This window comes from Excalfactoria chinensis, chromosome 2 (genome assembly GCF_039878825.1).
Source record: "Excalfactoria chinensis isolate bCotChi1 chromosome 2, bCotChi1.hap2, whole genome shotgun sequence".
In the NCBI taxonomy this organism is placed as follows: domain Eukaryota; kingdom Metazoa; phylum Chordata; class Aves; order Galliformes; family Phasianidae; genus Excalfactoria; species Excalfactoria chinensis.
Genome location: NC_092826.1, coordinates 57,250,471 through 57,269,198, shown reverse-complemented (window position 1 = coordinate 57,269,198; position 18,728 = coordinate 57,250,471). Strand labels below are relative to the sequence as shown.

The following is an 18,728-nucleotide window of genomic DNA, read 5'->3' as shown; positions in this document are numbered from 1 at the left end:
AGTAACCGTAGCAGGGTGAGTGAGAGAAGAGCTGGGAGCAGTTGGAGATAGGGAGTATACTGACAAAGAGATACCACGGTTAGTTTGTACAAATGGTAATGTTTCCATTTTTATTGTTTTTAAAAGGAATATCTACGGGCATTTGGTATTTTCATATCATGTCCCCACTTTACCTTGTCTGAAACAAATCAGTCACAAGTGCAGTTATGGAGATGGAAGAATGTGGAAGAGGATCTTTTGAGGTCTACAACAGACTTACCCAACAGCTTCTGTTTCCTGCTAGATTATTGTGAGTTTATCGAGCAGTGATTGGGCAGGAGATTTGGAAGTCTTTGCTTTCTTCTTACTCAGGGAAGGATTGATTGGGAAGCGAGTGGTTTACCTCAGTGATGATGGTGATTACGAAAAAACCTAATTCTGTGTTGTTGAAGTAGTTATGTCTGGAATTCTGAAATCTGTTCTAAAATGCACATCTCTAAGCTGGTGAAAATATGGATGGGTATAACATACTAAACAAGGCATCTTTGACTTGTGATGTGAGAAGCACAACTGGATCAAAGAAAATGAATGAAACATAGGTACTTTAACATAAGCATTGTGATGTCTTTTTTCACTTTGCCCTCTATTTAATTCAGAACCCTGGCGCATTTCCTTCATCTCACAGTGAGATAAATTGAGATGTTTTACCTTGTCTTCCTCTTCTATCCCCTTTTCTCTTAACCAGTCTTTTGTAATGCTTCTATTGAGTGCATATGAAAGATACTGTAACTGGAGAAGCTGGAACGCTTAGTTAAAGTTCCCAGAGGCTGATGTACTTTCTTTTTAGCCTGTGAAAGAAGGAAAAGAGAGAAATAGTTCATCTCACTCTGAGGCATATACAACCAGTTGGTTCTATTTTGCCAGTGTGATTTATGGTGGGACAGCAAGGCAGGGTGGAGGAGAAGAGACCTATTGCAATGATGAAGGTTCTGAAAAGAGCTTGGTTGGGGCTTACTTTTCTTACTTTTTTTCTCTCTTATGTTGGATGTGTACCAGTCCCCATTTCTTTTAGTAAGAAGTGATCATTCTGTGGGAATCTGTTGTGACTGGGATTAAGGAGTAACAAAATATGGCAGAGACAGGATGTGGAATTCACCGAGGTGAAATGCTAAACTAAATATCAAGGAGAAACTTCATGTATTGTCCAGGCGTGCACATTACCAAATCATCAGAGATCAGAAGCTGCACGCTGCAAGTGTTCGTCTCTTTGACTTTGATGCCTCTACTCCAAACTTCTTATCTCATGGATGCGCCTTGCAGCTTCCCTTACTGCCCTCTCATCCAGACAGACCGAGCTTCTTTATCATTTTATGGTTTCTTTGAAGAGGACTCATTTTAATTTTTTTTTTCCTTCCAAATTTGAGAAGATAGCAAATGAAAATATGATTTTTGCTAACCTAGTTATTTTGTTTGTCTGTACCAAGACATGCTTACTGGTTGGTTTGTTGTAGGGCTATTTCAAAAGCAGAGCGATTTAGCGGAGACAATATAATCTACAAGCCACCAGGGGTAAGTGTAACTATGTATTTTATTCTGCTTGTTATCTTTCTATGTGAATATGAGCTAATAGAGACTGTACACAGAGACCATTTGGTATTTTACCGCATCTCAAATGTTGGTTTTATTTCATCGCTGAAGAGAGTGAGAATGAATGAGGGTTGTAGGAACTGGTGCATGAAAAAGATCTCAGCCTCATTTGTTGCTAACAAAGTGTACAATCCTATGTTTTTAGTTTCAATGCCCAGTACTTTTCCCTTAGAAAAGCAGGCAGCTTACCCTGTGTGTAGGCGCTTTGTGTCCAGTAGAAACCTTTTAAATTAATAAATGAATGAAAATCCAGGAGGCTCAACATCTGGCGCACCTTGTTTCTCAAAGCAAATGACAATGACTGGCTATTTTCTGACTACTGCTTGCCTGTCTTGTGTAGCCTAGCACACTGGGGAGGTGAAAGCTGCTCACTTAATCTAAAGGAAAAGTAGTAAAGCGTGTTAACAAACTGTCATAGTTGAGAATAAAATCATTATGGGAGAAAATCTGCAAGACTTGCTTTTGAGAAACATCTGAGCATATGCTCCTGTCTCAAATTTGATGCTGGGAAGCACTTCAGAAAAAGAAGACACGACCTAAGGGGAAAGAGACGTTGAAACTGTTTCATACAAAGATGTTTTTTTATTCTTGTCTATTTTAAGTGGCATGCCTGAATCAATGTATGCTTACTCGTGCCCTCAGCTTGGAGAACTCAGGCTGTGATCACATTTTAAAGTGGATGTACTGAATTCTGGGTTACAACTCTAGTAAACAAAGGAAAGCTACTATTTATTCCAATCTTTGGCAATGCAAATGTGAAAGACCAGTTGCAAGACCTGGAGGCTCTTCATCTTTCTTTTTGGCGAGACTTTATAACTGTCAACATGGAAGAGCTTAATATCTGCACTGGGTATCCATCTTAATGGTTGAGGTTCTTTTTAGATACTGAGATACTATTTCTTCAGCTGACAGAAGTCAGTTCCTCTTATCTTAGAAAGCGGATTTGATTGCAAAAGTGATTATATTTATTTGCTTGTAACTTTTGTTATGTAGCTTATGAAGGTGTTGCATGCACAGCAGTTGAATATAGATGTAAGTCTGGATTTCAGTATTATCGTAGGCATTGTCACCTTTGTATCAGGTCAGTAGCAACGTCATTTTTACCATTTCTCAACTAGCGTTTTTCTTTTCAACAGGAGAATGCTCCGGATATGGTGTATTTGGGCTCCCTAACCAATTTTGATTTGATTTATGCATGGACACAAGATAAATGTGTGCCGCTCGTTCGAGAAATTACATTTGAAAATGGGGAGGTAAGAATTTTTTCTACCTTTCTATTTTTGAGATTTCTTTCTCAGAACCAAAACATCTCCTGAGGTTTTTAATTCACGCGTAACAACATCTGCATGCTTGGCTTTTCACAAAAAATAGTTGTTCTGTATTGTCTTTTTGTTGTTCTTTTCGGAGCTTTTCAGTTAGATTTGAAATTCACAGGAGGAGAATCTGTGATGGTGTTTTTTTTTAAACACTACTAAAATAAAAAGCTGTAATCATGCATATAGGTTGTATACAAAGTGTCTGGAGATTTGCAGAGGGTCACTCAGGCTTTTAAGAGTACACATGTGTAAAATGTGTCTTTAAGTATGCGTGAGTTCGTAACACCTTGGGTAGACCATTATTCATCTAAAATGCAGTGTTACGGGGAGAGATGGTCTGAATTTTAAGAGTCATAAGCAAAAAGCATTGATTTTGATCAGGAAAAATGTTTCTAGTCAAGGTAGAAAATACCCCCCACCCTATGTCAGTATACTCGCACAGAATCGCAGCATGGTTGGGGTTGGAAGGGGCCATTTGGAATCATTTTGTTCAGGCTCTCAGCGTTCATGGCAGTTAGCAAGAGTAAAATTGTTGTGAACTTCTAAATATAGTCAGTCAACATTTAAAACTTAATGTCAAAGTTAGTAGGTGGAAAAATTTTATGTATCAACCGTGTCCAAATTATTGTGTAATAAGTTGAGTACCTTAAATGGTTGCTAACCATTTCTGGAGCTGGATACTTCTGTGAATTTTGACAAAAACTGTGTGGTGGCTTTTGGCAGTGCGTTTAAGCACTGATACCTTCTGTACCGTTTTAGGTTCACGTGTCCTTCTCCTTGGTTTTCTGCTTCTAGCTGTAAGATGGGATTTGCATGGATGCTTTCAAACTTCTCATTATCAGCACTTTTTTCTTTCTTGATTTACTCTTTTTTTTTTCCACTTGTTCCTAATTTGGTATGATCATTCTTTTGTAAAATAAAGGGAAGGAAAACAAACAAGCGTAGCAAGCTTACAGCACCTCCAAAGGAGCATTTGTTCATAGCCACAACATCTGCTATAAACTCCGGTGAGGTCTGTAACAAATTGCAGTGCGTGGCCCTCATTGGATTAGATGCCAAAGAATCAGTCATGTGATGGAAGAATACCTTGTTCTCAGTTCACATCATTTCTTAATTGCTTTATTGTGAATGACCAGTGTGTATAACATGTGGAACACTTGATTTGCATGATGGAGGAATGGGTTGGGATGCACAAAATAATATGAAGTCCAACTGTTCAGCCAGTACTGCTCATTTCTGTTGGAAAAGTTCTGCTAAGGAAATATTCATTCTTCCTTTGTAACTCAAGCAGTACATGAAAGATGTACATGAAACATGTTTAGAACTGCTTGGTAAGATTTTTAGTGTACTTTTCCCATGGTAAGATTGGATTTTTGAGGCTTAGAAGCCAAAGTTCATTGCAGCCAGTCTGTATCACATTGTGTCTTGGCTTTTCAACTTGTTCCCTCAAACTTCAATTCCTGTTTTCTTAGGTAAATATTTTCAGTTCCAACTTGATGTTTTTGCCTAGCAGTGTTTGTTTAAAAAATTCAGGGCCGCTGTTACCCAAGAGAATGCAAATGCTATGCAAATGTTTATGGGTTATTAATGTATTCTGCACCATATTACTGAGTAAAATTACAGAATCAGAGGACCAGTAAAGTTGGAAAAGAAACCAGTAAGATTGTCTTGGCCAACTGTCAGCCCATCACCACCATGGCCACTAACCATGTCCCTCAGTGATGTGACTATTCAGCTGTGTTTTTGATAGCAGAGCACTTTAAGATACATGCAAACATTTCTACCAGGGACTTCATTTTAAAAATGAGAATGAGCAGATGTGATTAGCGGTTGTTTTAGAGATTGGTTGGGAAGTTTTGGCTTTGCCAAGAGCACTGAACTAACAAGGATCTTTGGAATCTGCTCTTAAAAGACCAAGCTTTGGCTTGATGTGCTGGCTTGCTTGGAAAGACGGTGACATCTATTCTATGTTCTCTGGATGCAACTGGATGCATACAGTTGGGGAAAGTGTTTATTTCATATTGCTGCAGATGGAAAGTATCTGGAGAAGCCATTAACCTTGTTGGCAGAATGAACAAGTGTCAGTCAGCTTTCTCAAAAAGCACAGTCTTCTCTTGGATACAGAGCAGAATGAAAGAAATAGCAGCACTTGCTTGTATGTCATCTGCATGAATGAAAGATAGGTGAGGTCTTTGGCATTTTCTTTGAGAAATGATTACTTCTTCAGTTGGCCTCTACTAAATTGAATGGATGGTCCACTAAAAAGTCACTTCTGAAGCAAGCAAATGTGTGTAGTTCATGCTTTGCATTGGTTTGAAATAAAAGAAAAATCCTGAATAAAATATTTAAGTAGTTCATGACTTATCTGTCCGTGGAGAAAGATCTCTAGAAGGTACTTAAGAGGCAAGGATGCATTCTTACAGGGAACTGAGCAACAGAAACATTCATTTGTTTGTCACCTTGAGTAATGTATTAGGTGTGAATATAACAATGGTATGTTATGGTCGACCAGTCAGGACACACTTACAGCCATGCCATTAGTTTCTTCTTTTTTTTTTTTTCTCCCCTTGGGAATGCTTAAAGATCTGTGGTCTTAAGGAAAATCATCAGCTTAGGATGTGAACCAACACAGAACGTGGTCCAGTGTATATACTCTGCCTTCATTTAGCATTCATTCCATATTGCGCTGCTCAGGTCTTATTGCTGTTCCTACAGAAATGTGTTTTGAGAATCAGACGGTTTCTTTCGAGCAGTTATTCCACTGCACATGTATCCTTTCCTGAGACGCTGATAATGAAATGCCTTTATCCTTAAACCACTACATGTGATAAGGGGAAGGAAACATGGTTAACTGTCAGTTGGGTGTCCTCAATGAAAGGTCAGCGGTTAATGTCCTTAGTTACCTTGTTTCAGCTGTTTCTGAAGCAGGAATCTGGCCAGCTATGAAAACTGCTGGAATCACTGAAGTGTCTCTAGGAAATGGAAGAAATGTAACGTGTCTTCTGTTTTCTGTGCAGGAACTGACGGAAGAAGGCCTTCCTTTCCTCATACTTTTCCACATGAAGGATGATTTGGAGAGCTTAGAGAAATTCCAACAGGAGGTTGCACGGCAGTTAATAAGTGAAAAAGGTTTGTACCAACTCGTTACCGCTGGAACCGTTTTCTTTCCAAATGAGCTCAATATTGAGGGAAAGCAAATGCCAGAGTCCTTGGTTGTTGTTTTTTTTACTTCTTGACAGTGAAAATTGACTCCTCTCGAAACGATTAAAATAGAGCCACAATGTATTATTAGGTAACTATTTATGAATAGCTTTTATCTAAATGATTTCAAACAATTCGGGAGAACGTTAAACAAACTTCAGTTTGTAATGCAGCAAAAACCATTTTCACGTAGTCTGTTATTTTAGTGTGCTTCACGATTTGAATCTGTTTTCAAGTTTTGCATGTTGTACGTAATATCTCCACCTCTGAACTGTTTATGGAATCACATAGAGTTTCAGGATAATAAAAACAAATCTTATCGTGCGTTTTTATGTGTTCACAATTTTAAGGTACAATAAACTTCCTCCATGCTGACTGTGACAAATTCAGACACCCACTCCTCCACATTCAGAAGACTCCCACAGACTGCCCAGTTATCGCCATTGATAGCTTCAGGCACATGTACGTCTTTCCAGACTTCAACGACTTGTCGTAAGTATTTTTCACTTTGCATTTCATGTTGAGAACAAAGGAAATCGTGCTTATATTTCAAAACAAGATAACAATGGGAAGATGAGTGAATATGGAATAGGTAACACTGCCTGCACATAATTCAGTGTGAGACCTTAAAGTGATATGAATCCCCAGCGCAAGAAGGATGTGGAGTTCTTGGAGCAAGTCCAGAGGAGGGCAGCTAACATGATCAGGGGGCTGGAGCACCTCTCCAGTGTGGAAAGGTTGATGGAACTGGGCGTGTTTAGCTTGGAGAAGAGAAGGCTCCAGGGAGACCTCATTGCAGCCTTTCAGTACTTGAAGGGAGTGTATAAACGGGGAGGGGGTATAACTGTTTACAAGGGCGGACAGTGATAGGACAAGGGGGAATGGCTTTAAAATGAGACAGGGGAGGTTTAGGTTAGATATGAGGAGGAAGTTTTTCACACAGAGGGTGGTGACGCACTGGAACAGGTTGCCCAAGGAAGTTGTGGGTGCCCCATCCCTGGAGGTATTCAAGGCCAGGCTGGATGTGGCTCTGGGCAGCCTGGGCTGGTGGTTGGTGCCCCTGCACACAGCAGGGGGTTTGAAAATAGATGAACATTGTGGTCCTTTTCAACCCAGGCCATTCTGTGATGTGATGACTGGTGAAGTATTAATTTAAATGGAGTTCATTGCATTGTGCTAGAAGAGGATCTCATACTGGATGCAGCTACTCTTTTGAAGTTTTGCTGTTTTTCTCAGTAGTTAGGTATTTAGAGCCTGACGTGGTATCTGTGGCAATGCTCTTTATGTAGCAATTAACTTGAGAAGCTTTAACATAAGACACATAACATCTCACTGCTGTTCTGCAATGATTGTTTTAAAATCCACCATGTGAGAGTTCCCTGCCTGTTGGTTTGGTTTCTCCTGCTTTGTGATTCCAGACTTCCTGCACTAGTCTAGCCTGGAGCACTGGCAAATAAATCCTTGTTGACTGAGATTCTGAAGTTTTCCAAGTGCAGCATGAGAAACAGCCAATCAATGGCATCTTATTTCGATAAAGTGTGAGAGAGAAGTATCAGGGTCCTTTAGTGAAATACCACTCTGATAATTCCTCATTACATCAGCCCATACCTTCATAATGCACTGCCTTGAAAGCAGCCATAGGAAGTAGATGTTTAGTTTTCTGGGCTAAGCTGAGGAGTGAAGGTGGGTACGTTCCATCTTCAGGGACCTATAGGAGATTTTCAGACATTCCATCTTTGTCTTCAGGCTCTGTGTTAAACTCCATTTTCTGTCTCAAACGAGATAGCAAGCAGTGGATATGGAAGTGAGTCTTGGGTAGGAATCCAAGCTTTGAGACTTCAGCTTTTGGCCACGTTTGCTTTTAAAAGCTCAGTATATTTTTATTATAGTTCACTTTAGTTGAAGCTGAAGATTCAAAGCTGATCCTTAGCGCACAAGGTGAGTGTTCCAGCAGGCATTTTTCTACCTGAAATGTTTATGTCTGGAAGGATTCGGTCCCAGATTCTCCCTGTATTTCTCCACAGGCTTCTTTTTGGAAGTGTGGTCTATCAGTTTTATGGATCCATAACAGTGCTTTTCAGACATCCAAAGCTATGCGTGTTGAAATCCTGATGGTGACCACTTTTATCTTTTAGCTCCTTTTTCTTTGGAAGATGATCATCTTAACTGCACACAAGTGCTTTAAAAAAAAAAGAAAAAAGAGAAAGAACTAGTGGGATATTTGCATTTTGAAAGCACTCTGCATTGTCACTTTTAAAGTAAATCATGATATCCTGTAGAAAGTTACAGAGATGTTTAGTTTAGACTTTGGTGTTGCCTGTTTTGCACATCCTATTTCTGATGTCAGAATACTAACAGGTACTTTGCTTGTTTTTCTTTTCCAAACTGGCCCCAGACTTCCCCATCCTGCCACCAATCGATAGCATTTGGATACCCACAATTTCAGCACTGGCCCACCAGAAGATTTCTTTGACTCCTAGCATTGCTCTCCTCTTTCAGGAGTTTTGTGTTGAGAAACAGCCTCTTAATTCAGACCATTTCCTGGGTATTTTCTCCTGCTTTGGCCACATGGCCCTGTTCAGCCTGCTGCTGGAGGTGGTGACAGGGACTTTTCAATGGGTCACTTGTAGCTTTTCAGAGAGAACAGGCTGAGCTACAAAGTGCCGAATGCCCTTGCTGCATTAGGAGAGAAGTTGTATGGGAATGCCTCCAGCAATGCGGTTGACCTTTGAGAATCTAAAACAGCTCAGGGGCCCAAGGAGCAGCAGTTCTGCTGTCTGAGCAGCTGGGCCGGAACGAACACCCTTCTCTAAGTCAGCACTAACTCCTGATCCTGTCTGGGAGGGGAGGGGATCCCTCCAGGTATCACTGCGTTACTGGTTAGTTGCAGTTACCAGCACTGCTGCCCAGATACCCTCTGACACAACATTGCCCTAATTGTTATCCATAGAATTTAATGGCAGTCTGGTATGTTGCTGGTAGCAGCCTCACCACTCTTCCTTCTGCTTTCCTAAATGTAATCATTGGCGTATTGAAGGTCTCCTTACAATCCTGTCTCTATTCATAAGTTATCATTTGATTGTTTATATGATGACGCTCACGTTAGTTTTTTATCTCGTTTCTAATGCTTATTAGATCAACTCGCTTTAAGCTTCTTAGTCTATTTGACATCTCCCAAATAATTCTGGATGCTGCAGTTTAGCATGCTTGCTGTGGGTGACAGTAGATGATCTCAGATTAGATTTAAATTGATATCCTCTTAGTGCTTATCTCTAGTGTACGTGCAGTTACTCAGGCAGTAGAGAACCTTTCAAAGATGTTTTGTCAATATTGCTACCCAACTGTCATTTGTATCTGTAAACTGTGCATTTGGAGCCTGCTGTTCCCTCTTACATGATGGTTAGTGGAGAGCTGAAGCGAGTATACAATGAAGTTATTGGCTAGCACAGCTCTGTGGGAGTTATTGAAAAGATGAAATACTCGCTGTGTTCTCAAGAGACGGGAAAGAAAAAGAAGCTGGTAGGATGCCTCCACCAACCACTTGCTTTCTGTCCTGTACTAATCACTTAAAAGTAGGCATAGTGTGCCAGATGGACAGAAGCTGGCTACTCTAAGCGGTGCGCTTTGTCTTCTGTGTTTGGACTTAACTTCTTATAAACGTGTTTGGTTCATTTCTTTCAGAGTTCCAGGTAAACTGAAGCAATTTGTACTAGACTTGCATTCTGGAAAACTGCATAGAGAGTTTCATCATGGCCCTGATCCAACTGATGTAGCACCTGGACAGGTAAGGTTACCGAAAATACATTTAGTTTGGCCATTTAATAAAGACTTTTTTCCCCGCCTTGTTATAGGTGTACTTCTTAATGTGCTTTAACTCCAGTCGCCCAAAAGAGCAGAAGATATTTCTAGTTTGCTGTTTAAACAAAGCTGCTTTTAGTTAAAGAGAGGGAGAACATTAGGTGGAAGCAGGCTCCTATTTGCCTTGTATAATGGAGGAGTGTAAGAGTAGCTGTTTTCTCCACTGAAAGGTCTTGGGCTAGATGCTTGCTCTGAGCTCATAAAGCTGCTCTTATTTCAGTGGGGAAAACTGACTTTATCTATAGCTGTAGAAGTAAAATAGATCATTGTTGCTCATACAACACACTGAGAGAATGCTTCCAAAGGGAAACAGCAGTTGACTGTTTTAATTATTTACTTGTGGTCACCAGTTCAAGCAGGAGGCAGATTATTAGAGTGTCAGTGAAAGACTGATAAGCAGCAGTAGGGCTTATTACTTTTATTAATGCAGTTAAAAAGCAGCATTAATAGCGCTCACACACCACATTTGTCAGATCAGATTCCTGTTGGTTCTGCTCAAAGACTATTATACTCTGTATTTATGTGCACGGCAGTCATTCCTGGGATCTTTCCAGGAAGAAGAAGGTATAGGATCTAGTAGATCCTTCTCCAGACACCTCATTGCTTTAGTTCAGCCTAGCAGGAGCCAGGGAAGAAAGGATGTGGTTACCAGCCCCAGTTCCCTCTGCTCAGCCCCATCTGTCTATCTCAGCCTTGTATCTTCGTGATGCAGCCTTCTGCTACGTGCTTTCTGAAGAGTGTAAATACAGGTCTGTCAGGCAACTTCTCAATACTTCAGGCCCCGTCTAAAGATGTATTTGTTTTTGGATACTGCTTTTGCCCTAAATAGTTTATTTTTTACAGCTTACTGGGCTGCATTGGTACCAGAGGACCCTTCCCTCATGTTAGAGCACCTTGGGCTATCCCAGAACCCATAAGTCAGAGACTGTTAAGGCCCCTTGTCCTGATTATCTCTAGGGTGGAGTAAGGATGGCTCCATGCTAAGGGTGTTGAGCACAGCCTCCTGTTGTTCTGCTCAAAGTTACCATTTAATAAAAGCAGAAAAGCCCTGGAGGAGGGGCAGGGCAGTAACATGTAGTGTGGGGGAGGAGACCGGACCAGCAGCTGCAAAAGCCTGCAGATGGCTGAGCTGGGAACTGTTCCCAGTACTGTGCAGCCAGGCCGTGAGCGGTTGGCCTCACAGCAGAACTGGATGTTAAGATCAGGGCTGTCTCTGATGCTGGAATACGCTGAGCTCCTTTCTGTGCTAACACTCCACCCCATGCACAGGTTGTTCAAATAAACTCAATCTGGCTTCGGGTTCAGCTGGGTTTCATCAGTGCCAGGTAGGGCAGCGTAAGGCTCTGTGAGCAGAGGATACCCATAGCTGCAAGCAGTGGGAAGGAGCAAATTGGCTGTGCTGTGCAGCAGGAGGGGTTGCCTTGGGCAGGGTGGGGATGACTGACTGCTTAAACATGAAGGCTGAATTTTTCCCCTGTTAGTGACTTTAGCTGGTAACTCCCCGTATTTCTCAAGAATTCAATGAGCGACTTGAATTCAGGTCAGTGGGTGGAAAGGCAGAAGATATGGTTGGGTGGAGCTGGAGACCGAGGCAGTCAGCTTAGGGCTGGCTGTACTTGGAAGCAACTGCAGTATGTGTTGGGAGGTTGGCCAGAGCGAAGGAAACCTGCTAATTTCTGGGTTCTGCTGTGTATCTAGGCCCAGGCTCACTGCATGGAGCTGTAGATTAGCTTGTCTCCTTTCTGCCTGGAGAAGTGCACCCAAAATCCAGTCTCCTTCATTTGTTTCCTTTCCCACCTGTGTATAGTATCCAGCCATCAAGTGGAAGATGTGCAAGCTTTTGTGATGGAAGTACTGGGCATAAATTAAACTGTAGGCTGCTGTGTCATTTGTGTCCCTTGAATTGCATGCTTTTTTTCTGAGTTCTTATAGGAAATTAATTGTAAAGTATTGGGTCAGCAATTGCACTTTTGCTCCAGTGTCTCAAAAATGAGCACACAAACCACAGTGCCTTCAAAGCAAGTGGTAGACGCTCAAGTCTACAGCAGGGTGCATTCAAAACATGATTAAGCCACTTGCATAGAAACTTACAGGCCAACCTTCCAGCTCTGCTTACAGGAGGAATGTCTTTAAATACTAGCAGTTAATTTGTGTCAGGGTGTTCGTTCACCTGCTTGGGCCTTTGCATTTCCAAAGCAAGCTCCATCTGTGGGAGCGCCGGCTGGTTGTGCGCACCCACAGTTGTCCGTGTAGCGGGAAGGGACCGGTAGCCACAGCCAGTCTAATACGCACTGTTCCTGTTGTGTTTTTCAGCCAATTCAGGATGTAGCCAGCAGCCCGCCAGAGAGCTCCTTCCAGAAACTGGCACCCAGTGAACATAGGTACACCTTATTGAGGGAAAAAGATGAACTTTAAAAACTTGAAACAATTTTGCAAGCCTTTCAGACAGCAGCATTGACTTCCGTGTGGTGGAAATAGTAAACCTATATTTTCATAATTCTATGTGTATTTTTATTTTCAATAAACTGAAAAATAATTTTTTTTCTTCCCCAGGCTTGTAAATAAATGGGTTTGGTGGGTCCTTCTGTACAGCATCTTTCCAACAGTGCGTTCTTAATGCTCTAGTAAAATACCAGAGACCCATTCAGACACTTGATGTAACAATTCTGTAAAACTTTTATAATCCAAATGAAGGTATCCCTGCCAGAGACATGCTGTTAACTTGCACTATCCCATTCGATAGGATTTTGGGGTTGTTTTCTGTGTAATCTTGGTAGTATGTGCTTTCTGTTCTTCTTCATGTGAACAGCTCTCCTGGTAATCTATTTCTTTGTCACGTTTTTCTCCAACTTGAGAGGGTCTTCTATTCTGGATACTTGGGAGGGGAATAAATTAAAGTTTTACAGAACCTTGTGTGGTGCTTTACTGGGTCTAAACGTTTAAGCAGTTAAACAGTTCTGATTATTAAACTGCTAAGTGAGGGAAAGTGAAACCGTAGTGGTAACGGCTGTATTTTGCATGGTAGGGCCGTATAGGCCAGCTTGTTTCCTGGAGTGATGGTATGGTACACACAGTTGTGTTAAAACAGCACCAACGTTAGAGGCACTTCAGAGTAGGAGAGGAGTAGGTGAGACAAACAGCACCGTGACTACACAAGCGTTAGCATTCCAAGTCGTCATACTCTTTGTATGGCTTTTCCCTCCTCTGTTGCACACTCCTTGAATTTTGCTCTGAAGAAGGAATTATTACTTGTGGGCTTTTCTGTTGTGTGTAATATGAGAATATGGGCTTATCTCAACAACTGTGAAAGCTGTTTCGTGAACATAAACTGAAAGATGAGAAAAACACCTGTTAATTCTGGGGGCTATGGCTGGAGACTAATTAGTTCTGCATTTGCATAGCACATGCTGTGAGCATCCAAGTCTGTGACTTGGGGTGCCTAAGGGGCAAGCTGCTTCTCTGAGTATGTGGTTCTCAGCGGGTTCCTATTTACTTCAGTGAGTGCCCCCAACTTCTGCAATTCACAGCTCAGGATTCCTTTTGCTCTCAGCTAGGTCAGCTCTTCAGGTGTGTGACAGAAGAATGATGTCGGCCTGTGCAGCTGTGCAAGCGCTGCTCCCAGCAGAGCCTAGTCAGGCACCTGCAGCCACAGCCACCTGCGGAGGACACAGTTTAGTGCTCTCAGCACTAACTGAGCAGATGCAGAACTCTTAAGTCGGTGGGATTCTTCTGTTCTGGGTTTTTTTCTGTTTTCTTGTTTTTGTCTGTTCTGTGAATCGGCATTTTGGAGTTGACCGTACGTTTCAAAAAGCCAGGTCTTCTGTTTGATAGCAAGTCAAGCATTTTTAGCAGCTATCATACCACCTTCAGCTTGAATCCAAAGCTGTCAACAGGGTAGTTTTTAAGGCTGGAATTCCTGCATGGTGCCCACAGGGGCTGATCTTACGACATTTGGTGGGTGACAATTGAGTTTCTCTTGCTGGAGCAAGAGAGAGCATCATTCTACATCCAGTGATCCAATGGCTTTCCCTGTGGAAATCAGCTACGCCACCCCACGCCCAGCCCCTTTCTTACTCCATGTTTGCTTTTCTGAGCAAGGACTTGTGCTCTTGGAACAAGTTGCCAGTTAGTTGACGGGTGCACGCTGAAGTCGCGTTGTTGCGTATTTGTTGCAGTAGGATCTCATTCTCCTGGGTTGTTGGTGATCATGGACATGCATAGATGTACCAACTCTGATGGGATTATTTTTTACTGTTTGCAAGCAGTGTTGAACAGCAGAAGTCCAGTTACACCTAACGCAATGGCCAGCAGCAGCTGAGCTGCTGAAGTATCGTAAGATACCAAGACTTTACCTAAGTAGAGCAAGTAAGGTGTTTGAACTGATAAACTCTGATCTTCTACATCGTTGGTCTGAACCTCTGGGTGCTCGGCTCTCCTGGGAAGCTGTCAGCCAACAGGAGCGTTATCCCCACACAGTACAAAGATGTTCCAAACTCGCATTGAACTCAAGAAGTTGGTTTGAAGTACCAGATCTGCAGCAGTTCTTAAACGCCTGCAGTGCTTTGGGAACTTGTGTTCATTTCAGTCAGTGTCGCTATTTTACAGTGGAAGAAGCGTGTAGTTTAGTAACTCAGTACAGGATTCTTTAATGTTAATAATAATAATTTTAATAACAATTATTGAAGGATTTTGACCTTTTTGACGACAAAAAGGGAATAAAAGCTGACATTCTAAATCAGTTCTGTACAGATGGGCAAAAACTTTTTGGTTTGGTCTGGAAGCATTATGTATATAGCTTACCTATCTTCTGACCAACGTGCCTACCGATTCCAACGTAGTGTACTTACTCAGGTGCCCGTATCTTTTTGCTCACGTAAATAACTCATCTATTTAAAGAAAATAAAAATCAAAGCTTAAAGAACAGCCCCCCACGCTTAGTGTGTGCACAGTGGTTTGAAACTGCTTCCTTAAAGCTGCAGGGAAGGAGAACAGTCATTGTGTGAGATGCCTTTTGAAGCGTGGGGGAAGCTGACCCTGACCGAGCAGTGGCAGAAGTTCAGTTTGGTGGGTGTGGACTGTCCCGGCCTTAGGAGGAGTGAGGAGCTGTCTGATGTGGCTGCTGCCATTGAAGCGTGTGGGGTTCAGAAGCAGACAGCGGGAAAGCAGATCCAGCTATTTGAAACCAACCACAGTTTCCACTTAAGCACTTCTTCCTTGGTTTCTTTCTTTAAGTGCAGAAATTATTACCAGTCCCTGGAATTAACAGCTTTCACCTGAAGTTGTTACAAACTCATTTTACACCCAAAGTGAGAGCATTTAAACAAAAGGGTTTTTTTGCATGACAGGAGGAAACGTGCTGAATTACTTGGGCGGTGTTTCCCACTCCTACTGATTGTGCAGATGTAGGCACAGTGGTTTCAGCACACGCAGGGTTGACGATGTTCATGATCACTGGTGAGAACTGTTCTTATCCTCGTTGCTTCCCTGAGCCTCAGCCCTGCTTAAATTAGATGTGCTGCTCTGGCTGATAGCAATTCCAGTCCCATTGTAAAAGTAGTATGGAGGAACCATTCAGGAAAAGATGCTTGTGCTGTAATTAACAGTTGCTTACAGCGTCTCTAGGCACAAAAACCTATCACCTGTCATTAGCAGATGGTTCTTCCCATGGTTAACAAAAGGGAGCTCTTTGTATGTACACTTTGCTTCTGTATCCAGCATTCCCTGCTAGGGAACACTCCATTCTCAAAAGATGGAGGTAGGACTATATGCGTAACAGTGAGATGATGTGAAAATAAAAGCACGAGCACTCTGGTGTACAACGGCAGAGGTTACAGAAGCAAATGGCTTCTGAAGCAGTGACATCAGGAAGGCAGAATATTTCTGTAGAAAGCTAGAGAAAGCCCTAACAACACGCCCCAAAATCTCCACCGAAAAGGCCAAGAGGCAGCCATACAGGGGGAACAGAGCACAAGTCTCAGAGCTGAATGGTGTACAGGTGCTGACCTGAGCAAGGGTGCATCACGTACTGTAAAGCGGCCAGCACAACAGCTGCCCCACTGCACAGATTTGTCTCTGGGCCTTGCTGCTTCTCCATCCATCCTTGGTATAAAAGATACCCACCCTTGGATAAAGGCCATGGAGGGAGCGCACCTCCAGCACGGCTCTCCTGCCACAGCATTGCTGGTGCCACGACAGGAGAAGTGAGGGCAGCAGCTGGCCCTGAGCACCGCTAAAGGCAGCTGAGGTTCCAGGCTCAGAGTGCTGGAGGTTGGCGCTTCGTTCTGAGCAAGGTTCTTGAGACAAGCCAAGGAGCTGAAGCGCCATGGAAAATGACTTTTGCCCCCAGTGCTGCTTCTTAGGCTGTTTAAATCTTAACTACGCTCTGAATAGCTGTAGGGGGTACAGGAAATAAATAAAAGGTGCTGATCTGAGCTGGCTGATGCAGACAGATGCTGGATGTATTTGTTTCTCCATATTACTCCCCTAATGTTTTAACCTTACTCTATGGCAAACAGTGCTTCTGTCCCGGTGGTATCCATAGGAGGAGTTTGGGAAAGGAGATAAAAGAAGGGATATTTTAAAGTGCCCTGAACATATAGGGTAGATGGAAGCTTATTTTCCTGTGTCTGGCAGACAGGAATTTAGAATAACATACAATTATTATTATGATAATATAATACAAGGTCCGTCATCTGGGGAGGGTATTGATGAGAAAGCACTCGTTTTCTAAATCTCTTGATCTAAAAGGCATTTTGTGCAAATTTGGCTTGAAGCACCTGTCACCTATCAGCTGTTCACATCTCTCTAATAAGAGTTTTATAATTTAAAATTACCCTATAGTTCTCAAAGTTAAAAGACTGAAGTCACTTATCGCGTCTGAAAAGAGAAAGCCCCAAAGTTCTGACGTTACCGTTTCACCCTTCCCACGTAACCGTACTGCTGCAGAACTCACACCTCTCAGCCTCAGATCTAAAGCAGGAGGCTGCAAGTCTGTCATTAGCACAGCTACTGTACTTCTGTTCCTCCTTGTAACTTCAGCTGGATTTTTTGGCACTTTGGCAAGAAAGCTGTGGACAGCTGCAAGAGACCTGCTCGATCTGTTTCTGTTTTCTCTTCTGTATCAGTTTTCCACCTGTGAAACCCAAAATCCCACCACCAAGCGCAGCTGCAATTCCTGCCACTTTGAAGCCCGCAAGGAGACCAATAGGACCCCCAACCACTCCTCCAATGACTGCACCTGCCACGGGCAGAGCTGCCAGCTTGTATTTCGCAGCCTAGAAGGAGAAAAAAAACAGAAAAAGGGTTAGAACACCTTCCTGTTGCAAGGTGTGTTTTTCCTCTCATTGCTCTTGGCAATGAATTGAGTGCTCAGCAATTGAGGCTCTCTCACGTACGCAGTTTGGAGCCAGATCTTCTACATGCTATTTGCCGACTATATATATACTACTTATGACTTTGTCTCCATCATTAAATCAAGTGAGAGACAATGCTCCAACTTTCCAGTATCGTGCCTGAACCCAGGCTTGTGGCTTCTGAGCAGCCCTCACTGGCATCCATTGGAGCTGCACGTCCCCATCACTGTGTTGTTTCGTGCTCATCTGACTCCTGTGAGCCAATGGCTGAATGCTCACATCTTTGCAGGTACACCGAAGTAGCATCGGAGTATCACAGAATGTGATTTGAAGCAAAAAAAAAAAAGTGTTTTCTAGTAGCCTGGACGCGACAGAAAATTACAAGAGAGATTGATTTTTTCCCCCCTGCTACCTGTGGGTCATTTCTTCCTTATTTCCTTAATTGCTGGCTCCCTCAGCATTAAAGACGGCAGATCAATGGGGTTAATACAGAGGTTGCTGGGAAGCAGAGTACCATTGATCCAGCAGCAGGAGCAGATCCCTACCTTTGCCAGGTTTTTGGTTCCCTCCTCTGTATTCGCAGCAGCACTGTTGACATGGTCTTCAATCCTGTCAATCTTCTCCTGCTGAGACTAGATGCAAAGGAATTATGAGTGAGGGAACCTGCTGGGAAGCAGCGGTGAGCCAATACACACCATTTTAATGCCTGTAATCAGGGCCCCACAGCTGCTTTCATCTGCCACACACTGCAGCCATGCAGCCTTAATGGCGGTTCATTAATAGGATCTGATAAACTGTGCTGAAATTACAAACTTACTTAAAAAAAAAACAAGCTTAACTGTCAAATAATAATATGGTGGGAATATTAGACAATGCGTTGCTACTGTTAGAGAAAACAACCCATAACATATGATTTCTAAATCTTCTCTGTGAATAGATGAGCTTGCACGTCAAAGGGAAAAGCAATCCAAACTAGCATTTGTGTTTCCTGCTGAGCTTCACGCTCAAAAAAATGCCTATAAAAAGCATTTATCGGTACCAACTCCAACATACAAAGCTGCGCCGAGAAATCTAAATAGAAGTACTTAATTAGGATATTATAAAACACCGACTAGCCTGGGCTAGTATTAAATGTGGAGGTTGGCCGCCCTGCCTGGGGCAGGGAGGTTGGAGATTCATGATCCTCGAGGTCCCTTCCAACCCGGGCCATTCTGTGATTCTGACTTTGCTTTACAAATATGACGGTGACTGCTGAAATATACCTGCCTTTCACAAGTCCCTTTCCAGCCCAACAAATCTCATGTGTGAAGCAGCACAGATTCTGCAGGAAGAACAAAAGCTCTCTCATCTATCCCAAGCAGCCCAACAGCAAGGG

General features: G+C 42.6%; 2 protein-coding genes across 6 annotated transcripts in view; one reads left to right on the top strand and one right to left on the bottom strand.

The window, feature by feature from the left end:
- Positions 1-12,902, top strand: part of ERP44 (endoplasmic reticulum protein 44) — a 46,123-nt gene extending 33,221 nt beyond the window's left edge. Inside the window, exons 7-12 of the mRNA XM_072329772.1 lie at positions 1,491-1,548; positions 2,763-2,879; positions 5,960-6,071; positions 6,494-6,635; positions 9,825-9,927; positions 12,315-12,902. Of these exons, the coding sequence (XP_072185873.1) occupies positions 1,491-1,548; positions 2,763-2,879; positions 5,960-6,071; positions 6,494-6,635; positions 9,825-9,927; positions 12,315-12,416 (634 nt within the window). The 3' untranslated portion in view covers positions 12,417-12,902. The remainder of the gene's footprint in view (positions 1-1,490; positions 1,549-2,762; positions 2,880-5,959; positions 6,072-6,493; positions 6,636-9,824; positions 9,928-12,314) is intronic.
- A 416-nt stretch (positions 12,903-13,318) lies between these two features.
- The window catches only part of STX17 (syntaxin 17), a 29,865-nt gene continuing 24,455 nt past the window's right edge, over positions 13,319-18,728 (bottom strand). For 3 of the 5 annotated variants that reach the window (XM_072329776.1, XM_072329777.1, XM_072329778.1), the window contains exons 7-8: positions 17,899-17,985; positions 13,319-17,275 (exon numbers count right to left, since the gene is read on the bottom strand). In XM_072329776.1, the coding sequence (XP_072185877.1) occupies positions 17,036-17,275; positions 17,899-17,985 (327 nt within the window). In that variant the 3' untranslated portion in view covers positions 13,319-17,035. The remainder of the gene's footprint in view (positions 17,276-17,898; positions 17,986-18,728) is intronic. The other 2 variants (XM_072329773.1, XM_072329775.1) reach the window with 1 other exon arrangement.